This window comes from Phalacrocorax aristotelis, chromosome 1, assembly GCF_949628215.1.
Source record: "Phalacrocorax aristotelis chromosome 1, bGulAri2.1, whole genome shotgun sequence".
Classification (NCBI taxonomy): Eukaryota; Metazoa; Chordata; class Aves; order Suliformes; family Phalacrocoracidae; genus Phalacrocorax; species Phalacrocorax aristotelis.
The window spans coordinates 133,259,999-133,287,954 of record NC_134276.1 but is presented as its reverse complement, the minus strand read 5'-3'; the positions used below and the strand labels follow the sequence as shown (position 1 = coordinate 133,287,954).

The window sequence follows — 27,956 nt, the reverse complement described above, 5'->3', positions numbered from 1 at the left end:
TTTCTGGGGAAATTTTTTGCTTTTTTCAGTTTTACCTACCCTCCGCAGACTCCGGCAGGGAAGCCGTGCTCCCGGGAAAGCATGCCGGCCTGCTCCGCTGAGTCAGCTCCCGGCTTCCCTCCTCGGGTGCCTTCTCTCCTCCTGCCTCGCCATGGCCAAGGGCACAGGCTCCCTCCCGGCTCCCGCGCTCACCCCTCCTCTTCCTCCCGAGCTGAGCTTCAAAGGAGAGACAGCAAAGGACACCTCACAGCTGGGACCAGGCCCCGGTCACGCCAGGGCACGCACGGGCATGGGGAAGGACACAGAGAAGGGGCGAGACCGGACGAGCGGGGACTACGGCGACAGAGGCGGGAACGCGCACCGCCACCGCCCCCTGCCCGCCCCGGGGTGGTGCCGCTGCTGCTGGGGCGCACTGGGTAACGGCTGCGGGACGTGACGGGTCTAGAATGGGACGGACACTGGTGGAGCTCTTCTACGATGTGGTGTCCCCGTACTCCTGGCTGGGGTTTGAGGTGAGGAAGAGGGGAGATGGAGGGAGGCCGTTCCCGGGGCGCCCCGCCGTTCGCCCGCGGCCCAGGCCTCTCTGCCCGCGGCCCGCTGCGGCTGCTGGCACGGGATCGGCCGGTCCCGGGCGGTCGCTCCCGCCGCGGCCTTTTCTGCAGAAGGCGGGTGAAGGGCAGCTCGTCCGGCCGAGTCACGTGCCTTCCCACCCTGGTGTAGGCAGCACCCTTCCCACCTTACGTTTTGGTTTTATTTTTATCTCGCTTGTGAGGGTTATTTCGATTTCCTCCTCACGTGTTGAAACCCAGGGACGCTGAGGAAGCGTGTCTCAGCCAAATGGCAGCATGGCCTATGCATATTTGAGAGTTACTGCTGAACATTTTGCTTTAGGGATAGTTTCGATATTTAACAAGTGCAAGTGTCCACTCATGAGCTAGATCTTTTCCTTATTTACCCCTGCTTATACTAATATAGTCATAATACAAATGCAGTCCTTTTATATTTTCTGAGATCAGAGTTCTCTGGCAGCATCCAGAAAAGGCTTTTAGGACTATATCTAATATAATAGAAAAGGATTTATCTGCAGTGTCTATGTAATGCCATAGCTTATTTCCTAGCTACACTAAGCTCTATAGATATCTCCTGACTGTTAATCCATCAGTACTTTTTTATGTTGCAGGTGCTGTGCCGGTACCAGCACATCTGGAATATTGATCTACGCTTTCGTCCAGCTTTCCTTGGTGGCATAATGCAAGCAACTGGTAGGCAATATGGGGAGATTAGCTCTGTAGGGAAATACCTTCTTTACTAGTAGGATACTAGTGGGAAAGCACTTAGTGAGTGCAGACCCACAGAGCCAGCTTTAGACTAAGTCTTGGTATCAATAACAAATTAATTATAGGATTATGGAGCTCAGTAGTGACTACAAAATCAGCCACAAGAAATTTCATGCTGTGCAACTACACAGACACTGTTTGTGGCATATACAGTCTGCCAAAGTTCGTCAGTTCTATAACAGGATAATAATAACTTGATACGGAACGTTTTCCTAGAAGTTTTCTGTTGAATTCAAACTAGAATTCATTTGTGGAACACTTGCAGTTTGTAATATGCGTGAAGGATCCAAATATGCCACAAAACAGTACTTGTGGCCTTACTGGAACAAGTTAATCACTGAGACTTTTAATTCATAAATCATGAGATTAACAAGTCTCTACATTTGTTTACCCATGCATTAGCTTTAAAGTCATCTGTGTGAATCAATATAAATCCCTGCTAGGACATTTGTACCTTGGTTTACAACTGCTTCTGCTAACTTAAAGGGTTGATCTGTGCAAAACCAAAATAAATCATGTTTCAATCCTAGCGTTATCTTTGGAAAAGCTGTGTATGTTTCAGTAAGCCAATATGAAATTATACGCTTCCTTAGGCACATGTATGGATGAGGTCTAATTTGTCCAGTTTTGTTTTGTCCAGTGTTATTATAATACATTTGAAAATCTCAGCAGAACTTTTTCTGTAAGGTAACAAGCCCCCAGCAATGTTGCCAAAGCGTGCAGAATACATGCTGAAGGATGTAAAAAGGATGGCAAAATACTACCAAGTGCCTGTACAAATTTCAGAAGATGACTTCCCACGTATCCTTAGTACAAGTAAGTACAAGACTTAGCTTAGCTGATATCTTTCAACTCTACCGCTCCTGGTTCAAGTTCTCCCCAACAGTAAAGGTGAAGATTCATTCTATGTTCACAGCCTCTTCCTGTATCTGTGAGCAATATAAAGTATGTGTGTTTTTAAACATTAAAGGAACTTTCAGAGAAATATGCTTGTGAATGATACTGGCATGGAAGGTACTGTGAATCAACATAAGCTTTACTGTTTGCGAACTGTTACAGAGGAGATCATACTGTTCTTAGGTAGCATTTATGCAGGCCATACCTGTTCCTAATCCTGTGCCTTGTTTCAATATGTTTCTCTGTCTCCCCACTAATCCCAGGCAGTCTTGGGGCCATGCGCTTTATCACAGCCATTGATATGACACAACCACGATACTTGGAACCCTTATCTAGGGAGTTCTGGATACGTTTTTGGTCACAGGTCAGTATTTTATGAAGCCAACTTCTTGATCCCTTTCTCTGTCACCATTCCTGTCCCACTTCGTTCATATGTGCAATTCAAGCAAGAGAAAGGAAGTATCTTCTAATGAAAGGTTATAGCAGGAAACTTAAGGTCATAGTGGTTCAGGAGCCATTACAAGAAAAGAACGAGCTTATAGTCAGCTTAATTTGCCTTCTTTTAGGTATGTATGGTGAGTCTTATGGGCTGAGTGGATCAGTAGTTCATATCAGAAAGCACTTAATACATTCCTAGATTAGGTGACTTAAAACTTTTCCTGAGGAAATTTCTCCAGCAACTAGTACTGCTTTTACTTCTGTTTTCTTAGAAAACTTGCTTTCAAAACCAGAGCTCAGCTTTTGTTCTTAAGTACTGAATCACTTATTTTATTCTTTTGCCAGCATGAAGATATCAGTCAGCCGGAGAATATATTGGCTGTAAGTGTCTCCTTTTTGTTGGTGCTTCTGCATTTCTGATACAGATTCTTATTGATGGCTCAGATCAGTAATAGACATGAACACAGCTTATTCAAAAGTTCTGAAAATTTTCAGATAGAAAAAAGTGGATTTAATTTCCCTAGCAGCTTGTTTGGAATGCTTCGAATGACAATCAGAACCTGAATCTCCTTCTTGGTTAATTCATTTGGCGAGATACCCAGCATGGACAATGAATTATCTGTTAATACTGTTTTATTAACAGTAGTGAAAGTGTGAACAGTATCTCCAGAATGTATTGAGGTTTTGCTGCTATATGAAATCTTCAGGTGAAATGCAACACTTTGGGGAAGTTGACTTTCCTTGGAGTGATGGAGCCAGGCTTTACTATTAAGTTCAGTGCTGTACTGCCCTTTTACATGCTTAGAAATACATCCTTTGATGTATTTTCTTCTGCTGTTTAGATTTTGTTTATTACAGTAAAAGCTGTAATGGCAGCTGGGATAGTATACCATGAGATCCTCTTTAAGGGCTCTAATTTCTACATTATTTTTTTTAAGTTCTTGGAATATGAAGAGAGGAATTGTCCATCACTAGTCTCTCCTATCCAACATCCCTATCTGAAGCCTGAAACTTGCAGTCTTTCTGTTTCCCCGAAGTCTAGTCCTTGCACTTCAGCTTCATCTTAGTGTACCTTTTTTACCAGAATTTCAGCAAAGGTTTCCATTTTGCCTTTTCAAGAGGCAAGATTTGAAGGATATAATTCAACTGTGGTCCATTAACCCTGGTAGGCAGCTAAGCACTAACAGGCGCTTGCTCACTTCCACCCACTGCCCAGTGGAACAGGGGAAGAGGAGAAGAATAAAAGCAAGAAAACGTGTGGGTCGAGATAAAATTGCTTAATAAGCAAAGGAGAATTGGAAGGAGAAACAAAACAAAGGCAATCACTCACCATCTCCCACAGGTGGACTAATGCCCAGCCAGTTCCCAAGCAAAAGGCAGCTAACCTCCCTAAACCCTCTCGTCACTTCTTATTGCTGAGCATGATGTCATATGACATGGTATATCTCTTTGGTTAGTTTGGGTCATCTGCCTTGTTGTGTCCTCTCTCAACCTCTTGTGCACCCCCAATCTATTCACCTGGGTGGGGGGCAGGGAAACAGAGAAGGCCTTGACACTGTGCAAACACCCTTTAACAACAGCTAAAACATTAGTGTTTTGTTACAATTTAGCATTATTTTGGTCACAGATATAAAACACAGAACCATAGGAGCTGCTGTGAAAATTAACTCCATCCCAGCCAGAACCAGTACATAAATATATACAGAAAGTCCTCACATAGTCTCTGAATCCATCATTATTTAAATAAAGCAAGGACATGCAAAACTTCATACTCAAAAAGATCTCTGTAATTTAGTCACTGTTTGGCAGTCTATGAGTATACCCCTATGTTCAGCAAGGCAGAGAATAAGGCATCTCCCGGTCTGCTTGTGACTGTCTTCATTCACCCCTACAGTAAGTACTAGACTTTCTTCTCTTCTGGAAATACACCATCCAAAGGTTGGTGAGGGGTCATGGCCCTTTCATCTGAGTCCTTGTAGGTGAATTTGCTTTACACCTCAGTTAGTTAGAAAAATGGAATGTTGTTTACTTGATACAGTTCCTTAGTATTTTTTTTACTTCTTTTAGTCAGCAGTAACATCACATAAATTACTATAGAAGCAATGTATATAGTCTTTGAACCATGCCCCAGTCCACTTAAATACTTCTTCTGCCTTAACATGGGGAGGACCAGATACTACGTCTCTGTAAATATTGCAGTCTAAACATTGTGGCTACTGAGCATACACAGCATTTTGTTTTACTCCAGTGCTACACTTATCTCCTGTTCAGAGTGAATGGGAGCTCCTAATCTCCCTGATGTGGAAGTAGGAGAAGGTACAAGAAAATATGGATGCCAAATGAAAAAGTGATTGAAAGAAAGAAAAAGTCATTAACACCTGCATGTGCAGGATTACTGGTCCATGTGCAATACTGTAAGCATTTATTTTTTTTTAAAGAAAAAAAGGGCATGTCTTTCAGGTAGATGGCATGGAAGTTAATTTTTTTTTTTTAAGTGTTTTATTAAAATAGGTACTTGTAACTTCAACGTTACTCAATAAACATTGGACCTTTACCTTTGGCCACTTTATCTCATTCCTGTGTGGCGGAGGCACAGAGGAGGTAAAAACACTAAGCACTAACACTAGCAACTGTCTAACCTCTGTGACTTAGTCTTTTCCATGCAGTATCACTTACAGATCCCATGTGGCCACATTTGTCATACAAACTGTTTTTATCTTGACAGGTTTGTACAGTAAGATTTTCAGAACAACATTTTTTTTTTCTTGGCAATTTATCAGATAAGTGATTGGATCAGAGGTTAAATTTAGTATTTCTCTGTTTTTTCCTGGTTTTTTTTTCTGTTTAGGAACTCCTGGAAAAATGTGCAGATATGGGGCTTGGAAATTTAAAATATCCCTTCTACTCTGTATCTGAGAGTTGATAAATGATGAATGGGTTGGGAATACAGCAAGACAGTTGTGCAAGAAGTGCTTCAAGGGTATTTTGCAGTTTTTTTGGCGATAGACCTTGGGTGATAGTACTGAATATTAAATCAGTTTAACCATAGTAGGAATTAGAATATTTAGTATTAGAGTACTCTTAACTATATCATCTTTTCTCAGGTTGCTGGACAGGCTGGGCTATCGTCAGAGCTCGCCCAGAAGCTACTTGAAATGATTTCATCCCCTGCAGTGAAGAATCGACTGAAAGAGACAACAGAGGAAGCAATAAAATATGGGGTGAGATACTTCCTATGCCATTTGGCATCATAGAATCACAGGTTGGAAGGGACCTCAGGGATCATCTAGTCCAACCTTTCTAGGAAGAGCACAGTCTAGACAAGATGGCCCAGCACCCTGTCCAGCCGAATCTTAAAGTGTCCAATGTGGTTGAGTCAACCACTTCCCTGGGGAGACTGTTCCAATGGTTGACTATTCTCACTGTGAAAAATTTTCCTCTTGTGTCCAATCGGAATCTCCCCAAGAGCAACTTGTGTCCATTCCCCCTTGTCCTCTCCATGGGACTCCTTGTAAAAAGGGAGTCTCCATCTTCTTTGTAGCTACCCCTTAAGTACTGGTACATTGTCATGAGATCTCCTCTAAGCCTCCTTTTCTCAAGGCTGAACAAGCCCAGTTCTCCCAGCCTATCCTCATATGGCAGGCTTCCCAGTCCTTTGATCGTCTTGGTGGCCATTCTCTGGACCCCTTCCAGCCTGTCCACATCCTTTTTGTATAGTGGGGACCAGAACTGTACACAGTACTCCAGGTGTGGCCTGACAAGCGCTGAGTAGAGTGGGATAATGACTTCTTTGTCTCTGCTGGCGATGCCGTTATTGATGCAACCCAGCATCCTATTGGCCTTCTTGGCTGCAGCAGCACACTGTTCACTCATCTTGAGGTTTCTGTCCACCAGGACCCCCAGGTCCCTTTCCACAGAGCTGCTCTCCAGCCTGGTGGATCCTAGTCTGTGATTCTTGTGGATCACAGCTATGCATTCTTTCCCTATTAAGAATACTGGGAAGCAAGGAACAGTGAGGGTGATGATTAGAAAGCACTAGATAGACCATCTCTCTTAGGTGGCCTTTGCTTTTTGAACATGTGAAAGCCCACTGTTGTTGGCAGTTTATCTCATTGTCATCTGGGAGACCAAGGTTGACCTATTCAGCTCATTCCAGCTGGACAGTAAGGATGGGGAGCTACAGGACCAGTACTAAGAGATACCATTTATCACTACTTGACATAAAACTGTAGATTTATCAGGTGGTTTTTTTTGCTCCTTCAAAAGGGGCATACAGGCTCTGGAGAGTCCCCTACTTTCTCATGGCTCCATTAGACTCATCTTTAAGAATGAAGAAGGTAAAAAGAAGGGGAGGAAAAAGTCTAAGTTTTTGCTTTTTATTCCTGAAGATTGATCATGCATCTACAAAAATTTCTATCGTTATAACATTCTCTGTTTCATCTCCACGGTGTCAATAGGCATTTGGGATGCCTGCTGTTGTGGCACACTGTAATGGGGAACCTCATCTCTTTTTTGGCTCTGATCGTTTAGAGCTGCTAGGCAGCATTATAGGTGAGTGTACCTAATAACACTGCTTTTGGTTTTGTGCCTTCACCCTCTTTTAATGAAATATGTAACACAGCTAAATAAAACACTCTTAAGACCTTTCAGGTGTTGAATGATGTTGGGTATCATTCTCATTGGATGAAACTGCTGACTGGAATATATTTCAGTAGAGTTAGTGTGACCAAAGATGTAGTCCTTTTCCAAACTAGAAGTAACTTGTGTTCTCCATCCTCTCTTAGTATGTTCCAAGGCTTTGTGCTCCATGTGCCATTCTCAAATTACTACTGAAACTCTTTAGTTTTCAAAATGTTCATATTTAACCTTTTGGTCCTGGGCATTAAGTCTTGGCTAAGATTAAGACTATGGCTGATACTACTTTGTTTTTTTGTAGTTTTAACATTTTCATTTCATATCTGTTCCTTCTTAATAAAAAGCACATTATCACAGCTCCGCAATCCATAACTTGTAATTGCCTAACTACACTTTTAACAGAAATTCATATATTAACCATCGTTCTTTTCCTTTTTCTATTAATAGAATATGAACTTTAAATTTTTAAAGAGAGTTGGAATAGGTTGTGCTAACTAATAAAACTCAGTCACTTGCTTTTACGTGAGTTAGAGGGCATTTGACTATTGATCTCCAGATTTGGCACCTGTGAGAGTTTGTCACTAGAAAGAATTATGCACATAATTAGCTCTGATGCATCTGTTAAAGAATTTCAGCAGAAAATCTTAATGAAATTAAAATTAGTCATAGGCTTAAACAGATGGGAATTTTGGGGGGTTTACTTTCTTTTTTTTTCTGCATGGGTTTCTGATTCTATAAAAATATTCTTGATGAAAGTAAGTGAGGAAGATGAATACCCAACACCCACTATGATAGTCACTAATCCTAATAGGAGTGTTATGGTCTGGTTTCTAGTCTCAACTCCAAGGACTTCAACAGATTTTCCTTTTGTTTCTCTGACTCCCCAGCCTTCCATCCTCTTTTCCTTCCTTACCCTCAGCCCCGCAAAAAAGGAGTCCTAAAAAGAACTGGCTTCACCCTCATGGGAAGTGCCACAGACCTGCAGAATCTCTCATCTGTGACAGAGGGAAATAATTCTTCTGTATAGCTTCAGTTGTGACTAGAAGAGTGAAGGATTTATGGAGCTGGCTAAAGCATGCCAAGCAAGATATAAATCTGTATTCCATCACAAGTAGTTACCCTTGAAAAGAGGAGTAGGAACAGTCATCCTACTGCAGAAATGTGACTGCCCAATCACTTCTATGTATTAAATTTTAACTTTCTCTTTTGTGCTGCTTTGTCTTGCAGGTGAAAAATGGCTGGGACCAGTTCCATCAGTTCCAAGCCCCAGGATGTGAAAAGTCCTGGAGAAATATATGAGAGTGAAAATATGTATGTATGTGTTCAGTCCTCAGTGATTATCTGAATGTATCCAATTTTATGGAGAGATGGCTTTCTCATCCCTAACAGCTAACTTTACAGCTCAGTCTCATCTGTAATTACGAAGAAGTTCAAGGTTTGTCAGTATTACCAGTCTGGTGAGGTCTTTACCAATACAAATGTGCTTTTTTTCTTTCAACAAATTAATGATTAACATTAAAGATTAAACATTAAATATTTAACTCCTTGCAAATTAAACATTCTTATTTCCTGATTAGTTGTCTTTCTCTTACCCTAAAAGCATGAGGATTGAATTGTTGTTATGGGACCGCAGTCTCTGGATTTCTCGTATCTTCCTGCTTGTCCTTTAGAAACACACACATACACAGCCTAAGAGAAGCTGGCCACATTCTCCAAGATACTACATAGACACTAGAAGCACAGGACAAGGTATTCATGCTTCCTTTACTCTGCAGCATGGCAATTGGAGGGGACATGAGAGAGAAGAGCAAAGACAGAGACACAATTCAAGCCCATAGGAAAATCTGGGGAACGAATCAAGTATTTCAAAAGGAACTGCCCACCTCCTGGACAGTATTTTATACACCTTGCTCTGCAATGGCTGACATTTGAGGAGACCACCACACCCATGATTTCTCAGGCACCAACTCCAGACCTTGCAGGGGTTTTTTATTAATGCCAGTTTTACAGTAATGTCTTTGGAGAACAATGGTGAATACCAGAGTAACTTGAGTTGGTAACTGAACCAGACGGTGTTTTGCTTCCTCAAGGATGGCCTAATTGCTGCCTATCCAAAGGTGATTTGGATATGGCTATGAGGGACTTCCCATCATATAGCCTGCAGAGGGGAAGGTACACAAACAATAAAATCAAAACCAAAACACTTCATTTTTCACTCTCATCTTGGATTACAGCAGTTAGAAATTTCACACTGAAATAGTTTGAACCTGGCCCTGTGTTGGCTGAATTGGAATAACACACTCAAATTAATTTGATCTGTGTGAGGCTTGATTTCTCAACGATTCCTGGCTGTCTCTGACACATCACCGAAGGAAGCAGAAGAACTAGCAGCAGCTGGAATTCTGTTTTGTCTCTTTCTGAACTTTAAGGTAAAGCATATTCATGTTTGTTCATTTGAACAGCAAATCCTGGAACAAATCAGAAAAAAATCTGTACCCTTCATGTTCTTACAGCTGTCAGTGTTGTGGGAGTATCATTTGTTCCCCCCATCGGCAATTTTTATTTCTTGCACCTCTTTCAGCTCTTCAGGAAATATCCTATAATTTGAGAACTCCTTCCTCCTTTCCACCAGTGCACCCATTAGTCTTTGGGCAAATCCAGCCTGGAATTTAAGGAAATCTTCCTGAGATGTAAGTGGCTGCATTCATTTAGGGGTTAGAATGACAGTGAAGTTACGTATGTGCACGCCATAGGTTTTCTGAGTCCCCTGAAGACACGTTAAATTTTTTACCGCTTCCCCCTGAAATTTGCTATTCTCCAATTTGTGCTATCAAACTGATTGTGAGGTTGTGATAAAAATTGAAGGACTGAAACATCACTTTAAGCCAGATCACCCCAGCAACCTGGAGCCACTGACATAGACAGTGCTGTCTCAACTGGGTAAAATAGGAGGTAATGAACTCTGGTGGGAAGGTGGGGAGAATGCAAGGAACATCTTGAAATAATCTCATGGTGAAAGCCAGGTCTCATGAAACTCTCCCTTTGAACCAGCTTGACTTAAAAAAAACAGCCTTGTGACATAACATTGTTGATTTGGCAGATGGACCAAATGAGATGGGATCTTACAGGCTGCTATGTATTTCCCTAAATTACCTGAAAGGCCCTTAGATCTACTTGAAAGCAGTGGAAATGAAATGCTCAAAGCTTTAGGTACTATAATAGTACTTAAACACTACTGAGATAAGGAAAATCTAAACTCAGCATTTTCCTTACATTGCTTATTGCCTGTGCTAACGGCTAGTAAGCGGCTACCGCCTTTGCATTTATCTCTGAGTACACATACTGTTGCAATTCTGACTATATCTACTTCAAGCAAAAGTTGCCTGTTTGGGAGCTGAGCTTTGAGGAAGTTCTGCCTCTTGCTTAGGCAACCTTACTCCTGCATTAGAGACCTGATTGTAAGCACAAGCTCTTGGCAGACACTCTGGTGATTACCCCAGTAAATACTGGCTGGCAGCTATGCTGTCATTCTCAGTACTTATCTTTGGCATAGGGTGCATTTAAGTAGTCTCAGTGCTGATTATCAGCTTTTTTTACCTAACTTCCCTTTCTGATCTTCTGTCTGTCAGTCTGCTGCAACACCAATGGCCACCACCACGTGGAGTTGAACTGTTTATCTGACTGCTCTGAATACCACCAGTGGCAGCGCAGCTAAAAGTTGAGCATTACATGAAAAAACATTGATGATATAAACTGTTGTGTCTTTTTACCAGGCATGGGGGTAGATGCTAAGCAGTAACAAGAACAGCCAGCTATTTAGGAATAGCTGAAATAATTTCCTTCCATAAAGATGAGACTACTACTCCTTATCAGACTAGTTTTGAGCACCTCACATCCACATCACTTTCAAGGTAGCATGCTGTTTAACTGTCAAGCCAGAGAAGATACTGGGGCAAGGAAATGGACTTTGAGCTGAAAGAGAGACACTCAGCAACACAGGCAAAACTGGACTATGAACTCTAGGGAACAAACTCAGAGTAGTGTTCCCCTTTGCTCTATTACAGACCTCACCAGGACATCCAGTCCTACTTCCTCTGCCTGGAAAAGCTGTGAAACTGGCATGGAAAAGTACATCCTACCAATGCTAGGCTGAAAGCAAACAAGCAAGTATAGAGATAGGCACAAAGTCACAAAACAAGCAAAAGTGGTTCAGTAAAACAACAAAACCATAGGAAGCAGAGGATAGGTGCAGAGAAAGCTAGGTGGCTGAGCAAAGGAAATGGAACAATGAAAGAAAAAGAATAAAACTGAGCATAGATTAGGGCAGAGCATTTCAATGGGAAATGTTGTTCCCTGAGAGGGAGCAGGCAACCAAGGCAGAGCCTAAGTAGATTAAACAGGCCAGAGTTAGCTGGCCATGGAAGGGGAAGAAAGTATAGAATTAGCTCTATTTACTGTGGAGCCATGCAGTACTTGCTACACTCTTTCAGTGAGGCCAGGGATGGCCCAGGGGTGTACCTCCGCCCTGAACCACCAGCCTGCGGTGGTGCTCCATGCCCGTCACCTGTGCTCCTCACCTCGTGTGCACCAAGGCAGTCCTCCAATGGTGACCTCACACGCAGCCCAAAATGGAGGCCTACAGAACAAGGCAGTTCTTTAACCTTCCCCTGCAAGCACCTACTTATTGTCCTTTCAACCCTTAGCAAGCAAAGCCTCCTAAATTAATTCTTTTTTTCTCCCATCCTTATCTCCATGCAAGTGAAAATGAAACATTTTATTAAAGCACTTACTGGATTATGGTGCTGAGCATCTGCTTTGCTGCCTTTTCCAGTGGAGCCAGCAACACTGCTGGAAGGAAGCAACCTGCTTCCTAGAATGGAACCAAGCACAGAACAATAAAGAAATCAAGAGGGTATCCCAGGAGCTGCACACATAGCTGGTTTTACCCCAAACTTTTCACAGACCTGTGGCTCATCCACAGGTAAGAGTGAAAGGAATGTATCTACACCCAACTTGACTAATGTCATCTTGACCTACTTCTCATTCCAGCTTGGGAAGTGTCTACTTGGCTTTCATTTAAATTATTAACGATGTATTCTTAGTTCAACCTCCATCCTGGGCGCTTAGAATAGTTTAAAATTATTAAATATAATTTCATAAATAGCATAGTTTCTGGGAGTTTATACATAGCTGTATTACAACAGTAAATCTGTATTATACCTCTTTGAATCAGAGGAAAATAAAGAGTTTGAATTAAAGAGTTGGTGTCAGTGTGGAATGTGCTAAGGGGGCAGAAGGAGGAGATGATAGACTATGATATTATACCTATCCACCATTCAATCAGGAAAGTTAAGAAAGCTGTAAAATTCAGCTAATGAGGGATTCCTGCAATAAGATGGTATGTCAAGATGTTCTTTGCAGGAACATTTTTTCCTTCTTGAACTACAGATGATCATCCAGTATTTTCTAGGGAACAGATGAGATGCAACTGTGTTTCAGCAGTTTAAAGCAAACTACCCCCTTTCCCAGTTTCATGATGTAATTTAAAACTGAGGTTTAAAAACAAAACTGGTAAGTCACTGCCATTTGTCTAAACTGGCTTTAAACAACAGAAATTTGCAGTACCAGAATCCTTATCCGTTTTGTATATATCCCAGCTCCAGTACTTTGAAATTTAATTATGATGTATGTTTGTAGCTAGGGACTCATAGACCAAGTAGCTGAATAAAAACACATCTAAAACAACTATGCATATTAACTAACCTAGAAGCGTTAGGGAGGGTTATAGCTGGATTTACATCCTGACCTTTGAGGCTAGGGGGGAAGTCACCTCTGCCTCATGTGATACACACTGCATGAGAGACATGTTGGTGCTTTAAAGCCAACTCAGAAAATATCAGTCTTGGCAAAGGCAGTTCTCTATGTCTTTATCTAGCTCTGGTAGCATAATGACCACAGACTACTGTCATTTTTTTTTTTCTTTTCTGTAAATTTGCTCTCTCAATCTGAATGGCAAATTGGAGAATCCAACAATGTGTACATGGGTTAGGAATTCTAGAGTCATTCAGCACAAGAACAAGAATTACAGTGGGCATCCAAAATGTCTTCGGTTTCATCATTAAAAAACATCAGTTCAGTCTGATTTTGCACAGTACATTAACTGTGACTGAACCGTTATTGTATAGCTCACTAAAGGGCAAAACTAAAACACCTGGATGCCCCTCTGTGTCCCAAGGTGTTTTCTTTGCTTTCAGTTTAGCATAACTCTAGCATTTCTCCAGTTTGTTATGCTTGGTTATGGATAATTACAGTTCTTCCCCACTGCATCGATTAACCCAAATTACCAATGCTCATTTAAATGTAATTCTGTCTAGGAATATTAACATGTATTGCCACACTTGATCTTTTGGTAATTAGTCTTCTTTTTGGATTGGTGTACTACATAACCAGAAGACTTTTTAGTGTTTGCAAAAATGAAAATAAATATATCATCCCTGTGGTTTTTTCCTAATTTTTTCAGCACAACAAATTGCTCTTAATCCTGTCCTTTTCTAGCTCAAGAACTGTCAGAATTTCTAGAAAGTAAAATTTCAGTCTCTGAAATTCCTAAGTGTAAGATTTCACTTTGTGCTTAGAAAATGCAGGCTCAGCTCTGCTACCTCATGTACCTCACATACACACGTAACCTTTTATTTCCTTCTTCCCTGCTCCCTCATCTATTACCCCAAACACATTCTAAATGGTGTGGATTGTCACATCATCAGGCTTTCTTACTGCAATCAGCAATGGCACTCAAGACATCTCTACAGTCTCCTGATTGGGTGAGTTGATTTCAACTAGTCAGAAAAGTATCCACTATGTCTATCCCTTTTAACCATAGCTCTCCTGGCATAAATCTCTATACACACCTGCACGTTTATTGGTGTGCCTTTATATACTGCTTTGGTTTTTTTAAAAATTTCTGCACTGAAGATATAGGAGTAGATATGGTACAGCAAAAAAAACCCACCACTCCTGCAGGATGCAGCTGTCTTACCACACCAAGGTACTGAGAAACCACAGTGAAAGTTTTGCAGTGACAGTGTCAGATTACTGCCATTGAAAATGGAGTGTATAAAACCTAAAAATTATGTTGAACTTCACATCACATCCTCTGTAATGATTATTCTCAGTGATGTATATTAATGATGTATGTACCTGCGGGACAACAAGGAGTCAGCAGATAGAGAAACTATCTAGGAAGAGCAGCAGAGGCCACTGGAAAGCATCCCTACTTCTAATATCCATAACAAAAGGAGAACAACTAGTCTAAATAACCTAGCACTCTTCTAGTGGAAAGTATATTGAGTCAGCAGTTTTTCCCCAAGCTTCTCCTCTGAGCTGGGAGCTCAGAGCAAGTTGGGCCTGTACTATCAACCTAGCACTTGGATCTGAACTTCCATAGCTCAGCTACAGCTCTACGATCCAGTGGGATTTTCTGGCAAGAAAAAGAACACAGGAAAGAAAATGTTGCTCAAGTGAGTAAAGGGATAAAAGGAGAGAGAACCCAAGGCAATATAATAAATGTTTATAGTGCACCACTTCCACTGGGCTTTACATAACACAGGTAGATGGGCATCATAAGTGGATTTGTGGAAAGATCACGCTTGGATTAAACTATGGGCTGTGGCAGGGGAGTCATAAGAGCACTGTTAAAAACAGCACTGCACTATCACAGAATGACAGATTGGAGGGGACCTCAGGGATCAACTAGTCCAACATTTCTAGGAAGAGCACAGTCTAGACAAGATGGCCCAGCACCCTGTCCAGACTACTCTTAAAGGTGTCCAACGTGGCCAAGTCAGCCACTTCCCTGGGGAGACTGTTCCAATGGTCGACTGTCCTCACTGTGAAAAATTTTCCTCTTGTGTCCAGTCGGAATCTCCTCAAGAGCAACTTGTGTCCATTCACCCTTACCCTCTCCATGTGACACCTTGTAAAAAGGGAGTCTCCATCTTCTTTGTAGCTACCCCTTAAGTACTGGTACATTTTCATGAGATCCCCTCTAAGCCTTCTTTTCTCAAGGCTATGTCTGTGCCTGAGAGTGTTCTTGGATAAATGGAGGGCAAGGGGAGCTGCAGTTACCCACAAGGTCAAAAGGAATGTGAAATCTTTTTCTTGATGACAATAGACAATTTCTAACACTCAAGCAAAGCAAACTAGTTTGCATTTACACTAATTTTCTGCCCCCATTAGTATTTCTCATCACAAGTAAACACAAGCTGTTCATTTTTGACACGGAACCATCTTTCACACCTGCTTGGCTTCAGTGCAGTGCCTCAAAGGCAACAGGAGTGAATAAAGCTCAGATATTTTCTGAGGGGAGCTGTGGCCTGCTCAGAATAATCCCCGACCTGTGGAAACAGTAGCTTGACAATGCTATGGTGATACAGTGAAAACCCTCACACCACCAGGCACAAAGCAGCTGTTGCGTTTATGATGTAATTTCCAGATTCCTTCAAAAAGACACAATTTCATGGTTTTGGACCTCCTGGCCTTATAGTATTTATCACTCTTATTCTGAGCTGATGACACTGCACTCTTTCTTCCTAGCCTTCACCACAAGGATCTACAGCAGCTTATTCCCAACTTCTGCTTCTTAATAGCAGCTCATTAGCTATCTTCTGGTATGAAGGTTCCTGACATGTTGCTTTTCAATATCACCACATTTAACACCTTTATGTCTCTCCTTCAGGACAGACAGGCTCAGTATATAGCACCCCACTTCCTAATTATAGCACACAGCATGGCTCTTTTCTTCCTCTGCATGATCAATAACTCCACTTGTTTTCCCTCTTCTTCCAGAGTTTCAGTACCAGCCCCTTGGGTTCTCTTGTGCCTCTAAGTGTACAAGCACTCATGCTGTCAGTTGTTCTACAGAAGTGGAGAAATCTTCCAGAACATCTCACAGAACAGAGATCTCTGCAGAACATCTCACAGTATGCCATCTTCATTGCTGTTGCTAAGATACAGACAATTTTAAGCAGGGATCCGAAGGCCACTCTTGATGGGCTGCTGCAGAGATTGAGACTCTCTCTTCAGAGTAAATTGGCTCCACTTTCTGATCCTTGTAATCTTTTTCAACAATCCTGTTTCACACAGTTCCTGTAAAGGTTTCACTGTTCCTTCCAACCAATTCTCTTTCTTGCTATCCAAATAATCCCTAGTATCTCCTACCATCTCAACCGGCTCCTATTCCAGAATCTTTTAGCAACAAATGTTGAGTTTTGCCTTCCACTGCTCCTAATGACTTCCCAATCTCAAAAGCTTAGTCTTTTCAATCATTAGTCTTTTCCCAAAATTTTATACAGTCCCTTCAGCCTCATTCTCAAAAACAGACTGAAACTGATTTAAATTTTTCATAATTTTAGCTTTTGTTTGATGTTCAACAAGAAACTCTTCAATACAAAATGGTTCATTTTAACAGTGAAACACAACTGCAAAGAGGATCTGAGATCGGGTCAGCCGATACAACCTCAACAACAGATACTGAAAAAGTTCTGCCTACTATGGGACTAAAGCAAACTTATAATGACTGTAATAATCTTTGCACCATGAATGGATCCAAGCTGCCTTTAGTACTTGATTAAAGTTGAAGTGGTTGATTACACTAAGAGACCAGCCTTAGCAGTCAAAAAGTTCAGTGCAGGTTAGCTACCTGATTACCCATCTCCTCAGGAGCATACTGCTTTGTTCACGAAGCATTGTTCCTGTAATTTCCATATCCAAACTCTAGTTTATAAAGGGGCACTGCATTCAGAAAAGCAACCATTGAGATACATCCTCTCCACAGAAACACATAAACACATTCATTCTTTGCTATCTACTGTAACTTCTTCTGCAGTGCGTAGAGCTAGAGCACTATTTATTTATGCTACTGAAACACACTCCCCCTTCCCATTTTCTCGCCATTACAGTTTGCATGCTAGCTTGTCTCCATATTTTTCTGAGCCTATCATCTACCTATGCTTCTCAAATTTTAAGTATAGTATACAAAAGATTTTGCCAAACAAATGTGGCTCAACCTGACATACACTTCTAGAAGGATAAGATGAGATTTTTTATGGTTTTCTTTCTTTTTTACCTGGTGAGCTGGAAGTACTGGGTGTGCAGTCACTGTCATCCAGCCACATACTCTGAACCATTGAGTCCTGTTTTGGAGGGCCCTCAAGAGAGCACATCAGCTCCTGGGGAGGGCAAAGAAGACATGTTTTAATAATGCACTTGGTAAAATCAGGAAGGTATCCTGGTTGCTAGAGATCATACACCCACCCTGTCATTCTCCTCTTCCTTTGATGTTTCATTTTCCCTCAAACCACTGCAACAACTGCTTACACTGGATGAAGAACATGAGAATGGCTGCATCACACAGTATCCTGAAGCCTGACTCCTGAGCATTCTGTGAAATGCAAGTATTCAACATCATCATGCTTATTGTTACACACAGGCTTGCACTTTTTGTGACGCAGCTTTATTATATAGCAGTCAAACAGTAAAAAGAAATTATTCATTCACAGGAACTTTTTCCACATAGGAACAAAATTTAGGTGAACTGGCTTGCATTCCTTAATTTCTAGTTGCTACTTCATTTAGTTGAAACACAACTTCTTGTTTCTGTTCTGAACAACTGTATGAAAGGACAAGACTAACTGAATTTTTAAGTCACAGACGGGAGTGTCTTAAAGCAGAATGAGTCAAACCACCTGCATTTAAGCAGTGTTTACCTCTAGACATTCATTAAAATCAGGATGCCTTTATTTTGGAGATCACAGATTTTAGGATCCTAAACACAACATGACGAGGTGTTAAACTAAGGGAAGTCACTACCCAGCCTAGGCCACCCATTCCCACAGCCACTCTCAGCCTATTGTGTTTGGTCTTATTTGAAATGCCAGGGGACTATAAAAGCGTATTTTTTTTAATGTCATAGAGCTTATAAACTGTCACTGCAGTGTTTCTGGACAGTTGTAACAGAAGGAGTCAGGAAAGCATATAAACATTAACCTGTATTACAGAATGGTTAACTAAGAAAGTTTAAGGAAGCAATGGGGAGGCAGAAATGAATTACTGAGATCTGCATTAGTTTAGGATGTCTCAGTGCCAAACTATTAGGATCAAGTGCCAAGTTCTTACACAGACAGGTCAGAACCCTCCTCCTGCTTACATATAGGAACATACCTAGGTCAGGATGTCCATCCTGGTGATTTTGCATGTGCCAAGTTGCCAGTAGACTGGCTCCTGTAGGTTCATCCTACTAGACTTTTAGCTCCCACAGGGTCATTACACAGGGTTCATTCAAAGTAAACTGTATTGTGTCACTTGACCGCCACTCTCTCAAATGTCATGGACATTGAGGTAGTCTGATGCATGTTTTGTATCTATCAAGAAAAACCCTTAAGGGCAGCTTCTTGCAGCTTAGAATTTGAGATCCACTGCTTGCAGTCATTTAGGAGAAAGAGCAGTCCATGAGGCTGATATGCTTGCATGGTAGAAGGTGCACTGTGCATGTAAGCATAACATTTATGGTGAAATACTCACTACCTGCACAAAAGACCGGCCAATGAGAGAGAGACGAAGTGCTTAAAATTCTTAAGAAACCCAAAAAAGCTAAGAGAGCCAAGAAAGATAAGACACCTTTAACATACTAAATATATTTATTCCTTCAGAAACACTGCAAAATGTGGCCAGTCTTGACCTACAAGCAGCAATGAAACCTGAAGTCCCAGGCATATCACATGCCAGCATGCAACAGGGAGAACAGTAATGATAAGGCCAATATAGGCCAAAGATATTTCCTCAGGAGATTAGGAAATATATTTTGGAGAAAATGAAGGCCAACATGCTTCTCCCTTGACAGAGCAAATCAATAACATTAATTTAAGTGAGCTGGGACCTAGATTTCCACACAGTATCTCCTTCTCAGCATCCTTCCTCAGCAGGTTTCTCCATCCTCATTCTCTGCACTGCACTTCCTGACCTATGTCATCCAAAGGCACTAGAGGCAGAGATGGAAACATGTTCTTCTGCTCTTGCCTTCTGTAGGCCAAGCTGTTCTCTTCTCTCTCATCTGAGGGCAGGGGAAGAGAAGGGGAGGCACTCAAGGTAGCCTCCTTCCCCAATCGTTAGTAGAGGTTGGTTCAGTGGCTGCTGATCAGGCAATGGGAAGGGCATAGAACCAAAATTCTCCAATAGGAGCTATATGTCCATCTCCCTTTCCCAGGATTCCTGCCCCAGGAACTGCCAGTGGAGCATTACTTGGTGCCACTTGTCTCTCCACAGTCCTTGAGGTCCTCTAAGTAAGTTCATGCTCCTCTTAGCCAGGACTCTCATTTCACCCCAAAAGTCTTGCCAGTATCTTCAGTGAGGTAACCAATGACTGAGTAGCATCCGGTCCACTCCTGATTGGCTTGATGTTCCCACTCAGATGTGTCTGAGGAGGGAAAACACACACACAAAAAACCCATGTACTTTTCCTAGGATTTGGACATATACAGTACAGTGCTTGATTTTTCAGATGCAACCCAGAAAGCCATCTGATCCTGAGGAGTTTTGCTACCGGGTTACTTAGGCTGGGTTCATTCCTTGAGTCTGTCCCTTGGGAAGAAGCATTATTTGGAAGGCTATATGGATGGCGGAGCAGAAAAACTAAGGACAATTGTCCCTGCATGTGGGTGAGAGGACACTGGTAGCCCAAGTGAAAAATGCAGTTTCATAGACTGCAGGCTGATCACTGTAGAAGGTTGTGTTGGAAATCAGCATGCGAGGGCAGAAAGTAAGTGCTGATTTGAACACATATTATTTATGTGTTCCCTTTGCATTTATTTCCAGGTTGGGTTTAGTAGAACATAGATGAAGAGTTTGATCATTCAAGTCTGAAATCCAAAATGATGAAAGACAAGCAGCAACATGCTGGACATTTTTGTGATAGAGAAATTTCCTGTGATGCTACTCCCTGGCAAGAACCAGGAGTGGATTGATGACATACTACCATGGATAACATTTTTGATATGGGCTGCGTAAATTACTCTAGAAGCAGCTGGAACTCTTTTCGCATTAGAAATATGCCTATATCATGATCCTGATTTGTGGTTCCACAATTAGTGAACAATAAATAGATTATTGCAGTAGAACTGTCCCTGAGACAGACTGTTAGAATTACACTCCTGGCCTGTTCCTGCAATTCTGTCCTCATACTGTCTTGGTGAAAATGCTGTGCTTTACACGGTAGAATTATGTATCCTTGATGCCCTGTTCCAGATGTGATGCAGAAGGGATGACTGCACATGGGCTGGTCTCTAACTCTGAAATCACAACTCTACCTCTGGCTAATCACCAACTGTGCAAAACTCCATGCCACATCCCACCTCGTAAACAAACTGTCCAGGAATGGGCTAAACCACCACAGCTGTGAAAAGACTTTTTCTGGTTATCTTACAAGTGGTTTTGAGTCCGTGACTAGAAAAAGATGCATAGAGAGCATTATGGGGACAGAAGTAAACAGACTGCCAAATCATACAGGTCATGCCTCATATGCATAAACAATATTCATGCAGGTATCGTTAGTGAAATCCCATGCTGTGTTTGTTCTCTGAAAGCATGTGATATCAATTTGAAACAGCCATTGCAGCTGGCTCAACTCCTCAGGTGGAGAATGGGGGAAGCTCGCAATCAAATGTAGAAGTCAGGAAGAGATGTTAAGAAAGCTCCCTCATTTTTTTCCAGGACACGCACACATTCTACAGTAGGGTAACCAGGACTAGCTGAGCTATGAGATGCTTTCTTACTAGGCAGAATTCTTGCTCATTATGCAAGTTTACTTCAGCTACCTAATCAGAGCAAGAGTCCCTCACATGTGCCTAGCCAGGAACTTGTAATTCACTAACAGGTTTCCAGGCAGGATGAGGAAGGGGAGGTGGAATAATGTGGTAATACTGGAAGATGGGGGTTGCTGACCAATCAGCAGTTCCATGTCCTGCGTCCTCTCTTGTCCTTGGCTGCCAGAGCTAGCATCTTAAGTGGTCTGTACCTCTTAACTGTGCTCCCACCCTCCTCCCCACCAAAATTTTGGACACACACTCAAGGCAAAAGCTAGCACTGTTGTAAGGAGCCTCATGCAAGACTCAAAGACATAATTTTTGCAAGTGTGATCAGCACATCCCGGAGGGATGCAAACAACCTAGCAGCAGATGCCAGATGAGACCAAGATAAAGGGAACTAAGGACATCTGCACCTAGATGAGAGTCAGAGCACCAGTGGAAACTGACACATCTTGCAACACACTGTGAATGAATAGGTATAACTATTCCAGGAAATCTAATGCATATGTATATAACTGAGCAATATAAGCTATGTCTGTCGCGACTTGCAGCACGCACACTAGGAGGAATTATCCCCTGTGCATCCGGCACCGTAATAAAGAATGCCTGCTTCTTAATACTACATTGGTGTTAAGGAGTTTTATTCCTGATTTCGGTGACAGTATCACAAAAACATACTTACCAGAACTCCGCACATTGGCTGTGACAAAATTCTGGGCAGCCCTAATGCATACAATTGGTTCGCTGAATTACTGCAGATAGTCACCAGTCTGTAATTCTTAACAAGCATTGGGTCTAGTTAGAAGGAAGGCACTTTCTTGTCAGACTTGGCACCTGCAGCAACTACAACCATACAGGCCTGGCTCTAGGGCACCTCCTGAAACTTCCTTACAGCAGCCCCAGTTCTGAGAAACGGACATGTCCTACTACAAAGTACTCAGTGCCCTTTTTGCTAGAGGTCTCATCCAAGTTCTCATGAAAAAAAATCAGGTGTGGCAAGCTGTTCCAGGAAGGCAGCTGACTTCCTGGATTTAGAGACAGGCTACTCTGGAGTCTTGGAAATGTAAATGTGTGGTTTCCATGAAGTCCTGAAGTATCCTAGATAGGATCACACCCCAGCACAATACAGTTCAGCAACAGCAAAGCTGCATTACCAGGAAAGTGCATTTTTCCAGGTTTTGACCACCAGAAACTGGAGAATCATTTTGCAGACTACTGCATGAAGTGTTTTGCAGGAGAACACTGGGTGTGGTATGATGTGCTTTAGCAACAAAACAGGTGCAACACAAGACCCTGCTGTAAAACTTTGGGAGTCCTGAAGACAAGCTACTTCACGCTGGCTGGGAACAGTGGCATGAATCCTGCTTAAAAGGGGAAGAACTTGAGTACAGCCCAACATACCCTTGTCCAAGCTTCTCCATGAAGCTCCAAAATCACTCCAGAGCAAACTACACAGGAAACATATAGATAAGTAAGCATGGATAACTGGACAGCAAGGGCTTTGTGTATCCTGTTGGATGCAAGCTAACATTACAGTAAAGATTTAGCCAAAAATCACCTTTAGGTGGTCCATTCTTTCTTCGCTGGCTGTTTAAGAAAGCCGAGTTCCTTACTCACATGCTATGAATACTGTGCCACGGCCAGACATCTAACTTGTAAGATGCTGCAATGCCTGATGTGGACAGTCTCAGTAAAGCCTCCAACAGAGCAAGACATGCACCACACTTAAGCCAATACCAGACACAAGTGAGCATCTTTCAAATATTAAAATTATTTTAAACTCACTTGCTCTTCCTGCTGGGGAACTCTGGGGAGCTGGGACTGGATGATCCATCAGACTTCAGGTCAAAGAAGGTTCCTGGACTGTCCAGCACCTTCTGTATCCTCTCTGTAGTATCTCTGCTGGGACAAAAGAGAAACCAGCTATACCCCAGGGCCAGATCTATTGTAACACTTCCTTACAAGCCACAGTATAAAGCTGGATCTCTCATATACACATGAAAGGGAAGTAAATGCAGTAGTGTTGAAAGGGGCAGATGCCTTAGATGTGACCTGTTGAGGGCAATCTATCAGAAATGGCCAACCTTAAGCTCATTTTGAATTTATATAAAAGCCTAAATTAATTTCAGTGTTCTTTAAGTCTAACTTTTTCTTCTACCCTCACCATTTCATTGGTCTTAAGAAGCTTTAGGATTGATAAGAGAGCTTATATATTTTTTGCATAAAGAAAAAGGATTCAGCAAATTTCCCTATTTCAGGATGGTTACAATAGTTTTATTGCTACTAGTACTTGTCAAGATATTTCTGAAGAAAGCTGTCTGTGTTAGTAACCAAGAAGTGGGGTATGTTTAATTAAGGATTGGAAACCTGAGGTTTTTGTTGGTGGGGTTTTTTCTGTGGCTTCAGTGATGAGTTCACAAAGTTCCTCCTCTGCTCTCTTGGTCAGTTGATCCTACCTGTACCCCTCACATCATGGTTCCTCATGCCCTCATTTGGGCTAATACAACTGTTTGTGAGACTGAAAATTATCCTGACAAAAAAGAATCCTGAAACTAAAACAACCCTGAAACTTCTATGACACATGAACAAGTGGGATGGACTGGGGCAGCTCTGTCAAAGCCTGCATATCATTAAACTACAGGTTCAGGGTCAAGTCACACATGACATGTTGAGCTCACTGTTGCCAGATGGAGAGCCTGCTCCAGCCTCCGCCACTCTTGCTAAGTGTACTTTCCAGGAGGCATGGTACCCATCAGACTTCTCCATGAGCCAGTTCATAGCAGAACCTGGCAGACAATCCAACAAAAGAAAGTTGACACTTCTTCTGTCAGATTAATAGGCTGAATCAGTTCCATGAAGGGTCCACTTAAGCATGAGCTATCACAAGGAATGGGACAGGACTGGGCAGTTGAAAGACACAGTGGGAGAGGGAAAGTATGTATATCATCTGCTTTTCAGTAGCAATGAACTGTTAGAACAGACCAGTGGCTAGTGAATCTGCACCCTCAAGAATCATCCAAAGAGTCTTTCACAACACAAGATAAGGCTTGATGTACTGTTCCTCATGTCTAAGAATACAAATAAGCAAAAGGAAAGCTAAATAAACCCAACCACTTACCAATTCCTTCCTATCAGAAAAAAAAATCCAGCAGAAAAAAAAATCCAGGGTTTTTCCTTGTTGTAGAAAACTTTTACAGATCTTTCAAGGGACAGTGAAGGACGTTGTACACAAAGTAATGGATTGAGGGGTACAGCTGCCTAAGGTACAAAACTATTTCAAGTAGTGAGGAGCTGTGGCTACTGTGTTGGCTTAGACTGTTACAGGGAAGTTGTCTCAGAAGATTTTACTTTTCTCAAGGAAAGTTCTCTATTTTCATTCAGATTAGGTCACAGGCACCCCATTAAGGAAAGGTCCAAAAGAATAACTGGAAAGAAGGGAAAATGTAGTAATTCTTCCTGTTGTAAAATTACTAGTTTCCACATTAAGAAGGCTTTTCCCCTTTTACACTGAGCCTTTAAGCTGTTCCCTGGAATTCTTGCAACTGGGAAAACTGTATAGTAGATGCAGAGCTTTTGACACTTTTATAACTTTGTATAATTTTGACACTTTGTAACTTTTGACACTCTAATTCTACAGAGGTGCCTCAGCTAAGGCTGAGACAAATTTATTGAGTTAACTAATCTCTCTTGACCCATAGACAACTTTTGAATGGCTATAATTCTGTCAAATATGCTAAATCACTCCTTAAACCTGTATGTTACCCCTTAATTATAATTATTTCTCAGAACATCTAACTTACACACTAGTCCTGGATCATACTGCACAATGTTTAAGAGCAATCCTAGTATGGTCCTCCAGCCATCTCCTCCCTTCTTCCTCAAATATTAATTCTCCCCATTTCCAAATATCCTTTTTTATTTTGTTTGTTTCTGTCATTTGTCCATTTCTCTATTAGCCGATAATCAGGCTCTTCTTCCCAATCCAACCATTTCCATTTCAGCCCTTATCCCTATCAGTTCCCTTTCTGTCCTCGTACATGCCTTTCTATCTCCCTTTTCTCATACCTTCCTGGATTTTTCTCTGTCTCATCTTCCCATGGCTCATACCTCTTTTCCTCCCGTATGTTCTCAATGCCAATGGCACTGCTCCGTCGCCCATGGAAGCGGCTGGCTCGAGTACGTGATGGGCTCCTACCAGGTAAGGCAAAAGACTAGAAAAAAAGGAAAGTGTGACAGAAAGGAGGGAGGGGAACAAGACAGGAAAAACTGGAGAACTGGAAGCATGGGAGAGAGAGTTTGCAATGTGGATCCAGATCCTTTCCTTTACTCTGCAATACAATAGCATGGCCCAGCTCCACCAGTGCAAGAACGAGTACTTTCTGTCAGTGAGAAAGAGAAGCTAGGGCTTACATAGGTGGTATGAGAAAGAGACGGAGAGATATAGAAACAAAGGCAGAACAAGATACACAGCCAGTTTACAGAGAAAGAGGCTCAGGAAGGGATGTATCCCAATATGATGAAAAAAAGAGAGGCAGATTCAGAAAGTTAGAAAAAACTAGAAATTAAAGGAGAGAAGGAGGTAGGAAACCCAAGTCATTACTATTCTGTGACTTTGTTGTGCTGACATAAAGAATGCATGCAACTGAGTAAACCATCACCAAGAAATTTCCACATTGAAAGGCACCTTCTTGGCTTACTCAGAGATGGTTTTTTGTAGCTTACCTGTATGCAGAGACCACAATAAGCTGGATACATTTTGGCCAAGGTAACCATATTTCCAGTATCAGAAATATGGATCCTTCTCTGGAAGCATTTGTCATGGATTTATTATGCTCACACTGGTCACGTATGTTTAGTATCTCTATCAAATAAGAAAGGCTTTGATAGTGACTAGAACTATTCACCCCAAACTTTATTAATTTTCCTGTTTGTTCCCAACATGTAAATTCTATTTACAGCAAAACAGCACCTTGAATAAACATTGTGCACCTGTTTATATTACAGAAAAGAATCTGATTAGTGAAATTGAAGAATATGGATCAGATCTAGTGTCTTTATGTTTTCAGCTCTTGCCATATGACAATACAGTACCACTCTGGTCAAACTACAGTGCATGCATTTTTTTTTTTTTTAAAGGTATGGCAATGTACAGGATCTAATCCAGGATAGCAGAAATAGATGTCTGATGTAGAATCATGTTTGGCTTTCTTCTCCCAGTCTGCATCAATCTCAGCTCTAGTTTACAGATGAACTGGGGCCAGAGATAAGCACAGACAAAACAGACTGCAACTCATGCTGTCACCACTTCTGAAATGGGATGATACAACAAAAAGATTCAGAGAAGGACAAGAGGACAAATTAATAGGGAAAGAGAAATAAAATGTATGGGTGTGTCACAAAGGTATGCCCATTTTTTTCTTACAGCTCACCCAAATACCTTACCGCAGCAATGGCCTTAGGGCCCTCGGCGACACTCTGGCTGAGGGCAAGGCCAGCTGTAGTTGGGCGGCTGGGCAGGGTAGCGGGCTGCTGTTTTCTCATGGATATCCCCATGGTATCCAGGCTCTGGCTGCGGCCTCTGATGACCCGCTGAACAGAAGGGAGGCAGGGAAACAGACAAACACAGGTACACATATAGACATGCACATGGTAGGGCAGCATGAAAAGCACCACAGGTTGGGTGGAACGTTGTGACAGACCAACACCAGAACCACAGAAATCCTAACTCCTAGAAGGCAGCATCTTAGATATCACCCATTTTTTGTCCTAGCTAATTCATGGAGCTCACTGCCAGGGAAGAAATCTTCCTCAAGTCAATTCTCTACTTTCACCTCCCTTGTCATGTTGCAATAAATAGAGATTCCTTACTAGTATCCCAGCATACCGGATAAGATGGCATCATCTGGAGCAGTCCTACCCAGTACAGGCTACAAAACACAAAAATCAAACTCCTGTTCAAGACTGTAAGGTTCAGTCTTGCATGAACTTTCATGTTGGTTCCAAGTGGAAACCAGCCATATCAAATTCTGCATCATTTGAAAAAGTTATTTTCTGAGTTTACTCAGCCTTTTCCAGCCTTTTAATACAGGTCATCTGTGTACATGACATGCAAATCACAGCATCTGCTAGGAGTCACAAGCAGACATTTTGGGATAATTAGTGTAAGACACGGATGGGTATGAAATTCCTGGTTAGCAGCAAAGGCAGGGTAGACCAATTGTATGCAAAAATACACCTCACCAAGTCACCCCAGTTCTAACCAAAGCTATGCATATAGCTACCAAACCTATATGTGAATGGATTAGTTTCACAGCCCTTACTGACTCTAACCAGCCCACCATACAAAGCAGAGGGAGGTCATCTGAAGAAATGCTTTTTATAATATGTCTCTCTATCCAGACAGATAACTTACGTATAATAAGAAGTGTTGAGGCACTTTCCACAGAAATGGGAAAGGGGAAGTAGGTAGGAAAATTATAGAAGATTATATATAATCAGTTCAAAACTCAGTTGGCCTGTTCACACAAAAACTTCACTTTCTCATATCATTTGATCACTTTTTAAAGTAAGTTCTGTCACCCAATTGTGATTTATTAAAAAAAAGTGTCATCTACACTGAAAAAAGGTAAATTAACTCTGGCTTTTAAAGGGTAAGTAAAGAATCACAGTTTTTCTAGCCGGTACACTCACAGATATGTTAGAAACTCTCTTGCAGTGGTTCTTGCAACTCATTCAGTTACAATGAAAATTAATTGGAAGAGATCTGCTGTCGGAACTGAAAGCTGCTTGCTAG

The 27,956-nt window shown here is 41.8% G+C and overlaps 3 protein-coding genes across 47 annotated transcripts in view; 2 read left to right on the top strand and 1 right to left on the bottom strand.

Moving 5' to 3' along the window:
• LOC142064237 (rap1 GTPase-activating protein 1-like) overlaps positions 1 to 27,956 on the bottom strand; it is a 94,750-nt gene that overhangs the window by 6,234 nt on the left and 60,560 nt on the right. For 30 of the 45 annotated variants that reach the window (XM_075108915.1, XM_075108937.1, XM_075108945.1 and 27 more), the window contains 6 exons: positions 26,606 to 26,752; positions 25,229 to 25,374; positions 22,949 to 23,062; positions 17,619 to 17,745; positions 17,431 to 17,533; positions 12,098 to 12,177 (listed from right to left, as the gene is read on the bottom strand). In XM_075108915.1, the coding sequence (XP_074965016.1) occupies positions 12,098 to 12,177; positions 17,431 to 17,533; positions 17,619 to 17,745; positions 22,949 to 23,062; positions 25,229 to 25,374; positions 26,606 to 26,752 (717 nt within the window). Of the gene's footprint in view, positions 1 to 9,279; positions 11,944 to 12,097; positions 12,178 to 17,430; positions 17,534 to 17,618; positions 17,746 to 18,981; positions 19,777 to 22,564; positions 22,612 to 22,948; positions 23,063 to 25,228; positions 25,375 to 26,605; positions 26,753 to 27,956 lie in introns of those variants that run through there. The other 15 variants (XR_012663062.1, XR_012663081.1, XM_075109204.1 and 12 more) reach the window with 13 other exon arrangements.
• Positions 1 to 27,956, top strand: part of LOC142064168 (ephrin type-B receptor 5) — a 315,634-nt gene that overhangs the window by 276,148 nt on the left and 11,530 nt on the right. The gene's annotated exons all lie outside the window — the stretch shown is intronic.
• On the top strand, positions 291 to 8,880 carry GSTK1 (glutathione S-transferase kappa 1). Its single transcript, XM_075109671.1, has 8 exons — positions 291 to 512; positions 1,181 to 1,262; positions 2,025 to 2,153; positions 2,498 to 2,598; positions 3,018 to 3,053; positions 5,777 to 5,893; positions 7,130 to 7,223; positions 8,535 to 8,880. The coding sequence occupies exons 1-8, from the start codon at positions 447 to 449 to the stop codon at positions 8,582 to 8,584; spliced, it is 675 nt and encodes a 224-aa protein (XP_074965772.1). The 5' UTR covers positions 291 to 446; the 3' UTR covers positions 8,585 to 8,880.

What these genes read in the sequence shown, in the direction of transcription:
- GSTK1 (XM_075109671.1), top strand. Translation starts at nt 447, where the DNA reads ATGGGACGGACACTGGTGGAGCTCTTCTACGATGTGGTGTCCCCGTAC. An exon ending in CCCACGTATCCTTAGTACAA is followed by an intron (nt 2,154 to 2,497) that starts GTAAGTACAAGA and finishes CACTAATCCCAG; the next exon opens with GCAGTCTTGGGGCCATGCGC. An exon ending in GGATACGTTTTTGGTCACAG is followed by an intron (nt 2,599 to 3,017) that starts GTCAGTATTTTA and finishes TTCTTTTGCCAG; the next exon opens with CATGAAGATATCAGTCAGCC.